Here is a 6,701-nt window from a genome sequence, read left to right as displayed (position 1 = left end):
CTAAAGGCCTTCTCACAAAATGTAAGTGGGGGTATTCATTTCCCACCCACTTGCACTATCACTCTCATTTAGTGAGAATGACACAATCCGTCTATAGCTTTAGGCGGATAGTGTCCGTCTAAAGTGAGAATTTGTGTAATAATAATACACCGTATATGAAATTGTTGGCAAATAATGCAGTAAGTGAATTATACATTTGATGTAGTATATCAGATGGTATAGTTTTTGAGTATTAGGATAAAGTTTTGAGTTTTATTATAAAGTTTTTGAATTCATTTACCTAAACATTAATCTGAAAAAGTTACATTATAACTCAAAAAAATTACATATAAGTTCAAAAAAAATTGATTTTTGACGTCATAAAAGTAAAATGTAAATTATCCTCTATATAATCCAAAAAAATACACAAAAACTAAAAAATTCAGTAAGCGTGAGGCTAGGTAACACCAAACGGACACGGACACGTGACACGACATCCCATGAAATTTAGGATACATGACAGATGACACGTTATTTAAATTTAATAAAATATATTTTTTATAATTATAAATGTTCGATTTTATTTTTATAAAAGTATGGATATTAAATTTAAATAAGTAAAGGTAAAACTTCACCGTTATTATAACTCATTTTCATTTACTATCCAAACGCATCTTCTAATCAATATCTTTCGACAACTCAATTCTCGTTTAAAGAACATCATTCAAATGTCATGGACACGGCCCAAATACGCGCCGGACACGTGACCGAATAAATGTAGAAAGTTAGACACGGCTTTATAAATGTCCGACATGTTTTAGCGTGTGTCCGAGGAGTGTCGGTATCCGACACGATATAAAACACGAAATGGCTGATTAGAAAAAGTGTCCGCGCTACCTAGGCGTGAGGTAGTACATGTCCATTCCTTTTTCTCTATCCAGCCAGCAGGGTATGATTGGCAATGGCGTTGACTGCAACTGCATGGTAGAACTAATTCACAATCACAAGTGGTTGTTATTGTTATTGTTTTTTTTGTAAAATCTACAAAATCTAAAAGACCAAAGACAATTCAAGTGGTTCTAAAATCGTTCACCCATCTGCTCTAAATCAATTCTCTCCCTCTGCTATATCTTCCCTCTTCTCCTCCAAATCCGCAGATCCCCAGGTTATTATTATTTCCATCATTTTTACCCACTACTCTACTTTCTTCTTCTCCTTAATTATTAGTATTATTATCATTCCCTGCCTTTTAATTGTTTATTTACTACCCCAAGTTTTTGGTGTTTAAATCCCCTTGGTTTTTACATTAATTCAATTTAAGTTGCTACCCACATTGCAATTTGTTACACCTGATTATTAATTAATTTTGTGATTACGATTTTATACATACATCCTATAATTAGCTGGTTGTTGGCACCTACTAATTATATTTATTTATTTATAGTATGCTTGTTTTTTCATGTCTCATACTTTTTTCTTTGTTACTCCATACTTGTTTGCACCACCATCATCATCATCATCTTAATTAATTGATTACCCATTTAACTTTTTTTTTTTTTAACTCTCGAGTTAAATCATGCTATGATTTGTAGGTTTGTGTGGTTCATAGAAGAACCAGTTGAATTATTATTTAGGTTTGAATATCATACAGAATATGGGTAGGATTAAATCAAACATGGAGCTGGATTGTTGGACTATTTTAGTGGGAGGGTGACAACCTCGTTTAAGTTTCATATCCGGCAATGTATCCCCTTGATCGAAAAAAAGTCTCCTCACCGAGGTTCATATTGTTGGCTCTTAGGTTTCTTTCGACATGCACCCTTGGAGCGCATGTCAAAGGGTAAAAAAAACGTAAGAGAGCACTTATTGTAAGCAAACAAAAAAAAAAAAAAGTCCTTTTTGTTTCCTTACAAAACGTCTTGATGCTCTTGAGAATGATGTTATTGTACATGCTCTTACAAAACGTCTTGATGCTCTTGAGAATGATGTTTATAGTGTATGATCTTATTGGTTTTGAATGTCTGATAAATCAATAGTTCCACATTCTCTCGTCACTTTTTTGTTTCCTTCTCCTGTTTTTTGCGTCTCCTGATTTCATTGTTGCTTTGCAACTAGTCTTTCTGGTTATAATAGTAGAGGTATATCTGCTTTGTTCATGAATAAACTTCCAAGCTGGAATCTTTCATTTTCTATATGCTATTTGTGGCCAACTGGCCTTAATGGTTTGTGTGCCCACATCTTGTTAATCTTAAGTGTATAATCCAGATACTAGAGTCCTCGTATTTCATGCAAAAAAGCTTAAAAGTTTATAGGGAGTAGTTGATAATTACCTTTTTTGGTTGATTCGAAAGAAATGTACTTTGGAAGCGGAAATGTAAACAAGTTTCTTTGTTGTGTTTGTTGGCTTGTTAAACTGTAGGCGAGAGCCTTTCATGGGTGCGGATACAACTGATCTAAGCTATTGGTTAAATTGGAGGTTTCTTGTTAGTGCATTGTATGTCTTCGGAACCTTGATATCTGCTTTCTATCTAATATGGAAGTATGAAGGGAAAGGCAAGTTGGGTGATGAGAGGAGAGATGGTCGACAAATACCAGATGGGGTGGTATACAAGGATGAACTTTGGAAAACGTGTCTCGAGGGCATTCACCCATTTTGGCTGCTTCTTTTCCGAATACTTGCTTTTGGTGTGTTATTGGCATTCATCATTGGCAACACAATTGTTGATGGACCTGGTATCTTTTACTACTATACTCAGTAAGTTCTCAGATCTAGGATTTTACCTTAGTTTCGTATCGAAGTCAAGGTAGATTAATTTAAATTAAGGGCTATTTAGTTTGCCCTAGCACTAAGGACATAGTCTCTGCTTTAACTTTTTAATTCCCCACATTATCTCAAACTGGTTGCAATGAGCATATAGCTTAATATTGAAATACTTATATGAAATTCTGCATCTATTTTAGTTACTCTTTTGATTGATTTTCCTTCATGGTGTACAGGTTGACTTTCGTGCTAACCACGATATACTTTGGGGTACGCTCTTCAATTCTAGAAACTCAAAACGCTTGCTTAACAAGTCATGTTGGCCAAGAGCAAGCTAAAATTGAAATATTTCATCTGAATTCAGTTAGTGAAGCTTGTTTGTAATATAACTAAAGCACTTGGAATGCCTTTTGTACAAGAGAGCATAAGAAAGCAAGCCTCGATATTGGATACAAGTGTTAATTGTCAACTAGACTCTGACGAATTTCATACTTTTCTTCATCATGGGGAAAAAAAAGTTTACTCATTCTGATGTGTTATTATTTGATGTCTTCATGTTTTCTAATGTGCGTCTGATTTGCCTTATGACTTTGTAGCTGGCAAGTGCATTCTCTCTGTATGGATTTTGCCATGATTACGATGGAGATTCTCGCTCTAAGACTACTTCTCTAAACATTGACGCTGAGCAAGGGCCGGATGTTGTTCCAAAGATGGGAGGGGGTCAGGATACACCCCTTTTGAAAAACTGGAGTAATCGTGGAGAGGTTCATGTTCGCCAAATTGCAGGTTTCATGGGCTATCTGTTCCAAACTCTATATCAGGTTAGTTTGATGATTTATTATTATAGGCTTCTCTGTGGTTAAATATCATACTGCATATTCAACAGTTAAGTCGTTCTTGTGTACAAACATTCTAAACTCCCTTCGGAAAATGTGCATCACTGTGTTCTGACATTAACCACTGGTATAGTGGTATCTTTTGGTTAAGGATGACTCTTGGAAATTAAGTTTATCTTTTGGGATTTAGTTTGCATGATGAGGAAAAGTAATCTCGTATTCTCATTGACCACTGATGCTTAAATATTTATTTATGCTTGATTGCTTGGACTTGGGGTAATTTCAACTATCTGGCTTTGGTTAGATTCTAAATGGAGTATTTCAAGTGTTTCTCTAAACTAGAACCTATTTAGCTATCATCTCTTCTCTGAAGGGAAAGCTATGGAAAGAATCAAAATCTAAGGGTGAGAGTAGACTTAGTGGATAACCCTCATTTTGGACCTCATAGTTTCGATATTTCACATTGTTCGTGGGTAGGGTGTCTAGCACTCCAACATTCTGACACGTTGTTATACGATACAACACGACACTTGACACTTCAATTTTACTCATAACATGATTTTTTCACAAAATAATTGTGTTAGAAACACCAACACCGATTCACGGCCAATACTTGCAGTCGAGTCGGAGTTATATGTATAGAACTTGCCACCATTTAGAGAAACATTCGACCAGTGCTATTGTGTTTCTGCATGCTAATTAGTATCCAGAGATGGGGATATATATATATTTTCTGATTCTAATAGGTGGCTGGAGGTGCTGTGCTTCTGACTGATGTTGTATATTGGCTCCTCCTTTACCCAGTAAAGTCTGCCGGACAGTCGAAAGTAGCATTTGTAAGGATTTGTTAATTCATTTGCTTTGAGCTTTATTTTATTTGTTTCTATTTGAAGGGTGCAGAGTTGCAGACATGAGATTGTATGCTTACATGGTGTCTTGTAATTCAATAAGTTTCGGTGACTCTATTGTGTTGCTTGTGACTTCTGATTTATTTGACCATTCATGTTAGCACTTGACAGTTGGTGAATCCTTACTCTTTTTTGGACCATGGCTTTGTTGTAGTACATGGTTGAAAAGTAAGACATAGGCAAAACCACTGTCATTGCGTTTGATTATTTAATGAAATAGTTTGAAAAAAAAAATTTAGCTGCAAATTTAAGAACATGAAACAAAGATTGGACCCTAAGTCCTAACTATGTTACTCTGATTTGATTGTCGTTCGAGAGTTGCCTCACAACTTTGTAGTAAATAACTTTCATCTTCTTTTACCTAAAACTACGCAAGTGTTATGTCGTGTCTTGATAATGGTATTAAAGTGTGGCATCGATCGCGAATGCGGTCACGGTCGTGAAATATTGGTATCGGGTCGTCGCGGTTTAACGTAATGGATAGCGGTCAATGCGGCCGGAATTTCAAAAATACGTACCAAATTTGTGTGCTATTTCTTCCCTCCTAACAATATGTAACTTGAGTTAGTTTTCCAATGTTTTAGTCCAAGTTGTACCTTTTATGCCCTCTTTCTTTTAACAAATGCATGCTACATTGCAAATTAACATTTTCCATTTATTTGTTTTTTTTAAATAGCAGATAGAACATATTAAGATGCGTAAATTGGTGGAACAAGGCCTATATTTTTCAAATATCGGTTGATGCTGCCATGATATTGCCGTTTAATAACGTGGAATAACATAACGGCGACATGAAATTCTTTTTTTGTAACGGAGGTTATGAATAGCATTTAAATTCCATGGTCTGATGGATACATAACCCACGGTCAAATGAAGTGTCAAAGTAACATAGGCTAAAACTAAATATGCTCCCCTGAGAAGGAGGTGAAGTACTTATGGAGCCTGATTGTCAGACAGTTACATACTTGTATTCTTAATGGTTTGAGCCTTTGATGACATGTTAGCTATAAGTAAATCGTCAATTACCGGTGAAGGGTAAAATGAGATAGGATATAAGCCCTTCTGAAAAAACATTTTCGCTCTAATGTATATATTCCCTATTGGCAGTTTGACATTTGCGCGCATTCTGTCAACATTCTCATTCTTGGTGACGCACTTCTAAATGGCATGGTAAGTTGTACCTCAATTCTGTGCATGTGTTTGTATCTTTGGCATTGAAGTTGTGGTTCATTGTTTTTCCTTCTTTCAGAGGTTTCCCATCTTCAGAATAGCCTATTTTGTCGTGTGGACAGGAGCGTTTGTCATTTACCAATGGATATTCCACGTCTTTATTTCACTACCGTAAGTCATACGCCTTTCTCTTGATATCTGTAAAGAGGTTCTGCTTATGTTATAGCATAATATGGTCAAGTTTTCTTGGAGTTTTTTCTTACGTTTCCTTTCGGTGCAGATGGCCGTATCCATTCATGGACTTATCACCACCATATTCGCCCCTATGGTAATTATTTCATTTTTATAGTATTCCTCAGAGATCGTTTCTACTTCATTCCAGTTTTGTTAATTTCCTCTGCAATGCTTACCTTTATAGCATATTCTCTTTAAAATGTTGCAAAATGCGTATAAAAATTTTACAACAGTTTTGTCCTTGCTCTCTCACCTTTATCACCAGATTCACCGTTTCTCCATTGTTCAGTTGACTTTTTAGTTTTTTTGGTAAAACATAACGCCATTGATCTAATATCCTCTTCATGTCATACACTCATACTCATGCGGCTGACGCAAAACCCATGGAAATAATGCTACTCTTTTTATAGTTTGTGTGCATCCATTTTTGATTTATTTTGGTTACTCTATAGGTATTTGGCTGTAGGAGTGATGCACGTTCCATGTTACGGCTGCTTTGCTCTTATTGTTAAATTGAAGCACTTGTGGCTTTCAAGATCATTTTCGGACTCCTACCAGGATTTGAGATGACTGTAATCAATTTTGGTGCCAGAATGTCAGAAAAAAGTCAGATTACCAGTAAAATCATTCTGACTATACGTTTTTCCTCATTGGACAGTGAACTGAGATACATAATTTTACATCCTCAACATGCCATTGAAATCAATCCATTTTTCCCTGGTGATGCAATTCTTCTACATTACCAATGATGAAGACTTATCTTACAAATTCATATGAAACTGATCTCTTTATAAAATACTATTCTCAAGTAAG

At 35.6% G+C, this 6,701-nt stretch overlaps 1 protein-coding gene across 3 annotated transcripts; it reads left to right on the top strand.

The window, feature by feature from the left end:
- Positions 1–936: 936 nt before the first annotated feature.
- LOC141638374 (uncharacterized) lies at positions 937–6,617 on the top strand. 3 transcript variants are annotated; one of them, XM_074447768.1, is made up of 9 exons: positions 937–1,144; positions 2,399–2,734; positions 2,977–3,010; positions 3,337–3,561; positions 4,323–4,412; positions 5,592–5,654; positions 5,734–5,825; positions 5,935–5,982; positions 6,341–6,617. In XM_074447768.1, exons 2-9 carry the CDS (start codon positions 2,412–2,414, stop codon positions 6,456–6,458), a joined length of 993 nt encoding a protein of 330 aa, XP_074303869.1. In that variant the 5' UTR covers positions 937–1,144; positions 2,399–2,411; the 3' UTR covers positions 6,459–6,617. The 3 variants fall into 3 exon arrangements, with proteins under 3 accessions (XP_074303869.1, XP_074303872.1, XP_074303871.1); XM_074447771.1 differs by having other exon boundaries at positions 962–1,144; positions 5,777–5,825; XM_074447770.1 differs by lacking the exon at positions 5,592–5,654 and having other exon boundaries at positions 962–1,144.
- The last annotated feature ends 84 nt before the right edge of the window (positions 6,618–6,701 follow it).

Source organism: Silene latifolia, unplaced genomic scaffold (genome assembly GCF_048544455.1).
Source record: "Silene latifolia isolate original U9 population unplaced genomic scaffold, ASM4854445v1 scaffold_20.1, whole genome shotgun sequence".
NCBI lineage: Eukaryota > Viridiplantae > Streptophyta > Magnoliopsida > Caryophyllales > Caryophyllaceae > Silene > Silene latifolia.
The sequence above is the reverse complement of the archived record's forward strand: the minus strand, read 5'-3'. Positions and strand labels throughout refer to the sequence as shown.

Bases quoted from the DNA above. Each gene is read 5' to 3' on its own strand.
- LOC141638374 (XM_074447768.1), top strand. From the start codon at position 2,412: ATGGGTGCGGATACAACTGATCTAAGCTATTGGTTAAATTGGAGGTTT. The intron at 4,413-5,591 runs GTAAGGATTTGT...CCCTATTGGCAG, and splicing joins GACAGTCGAAAGTAGCATTT to TTTGACATTTGCGCGCATTC. The intron at 5,983-6,340 runs GTAATTATTTCA...GTTACTCTATAG, and splicing joins CCACCATATTCGCCCCTATG to GTATTTGGCTGTAGGAGTGA.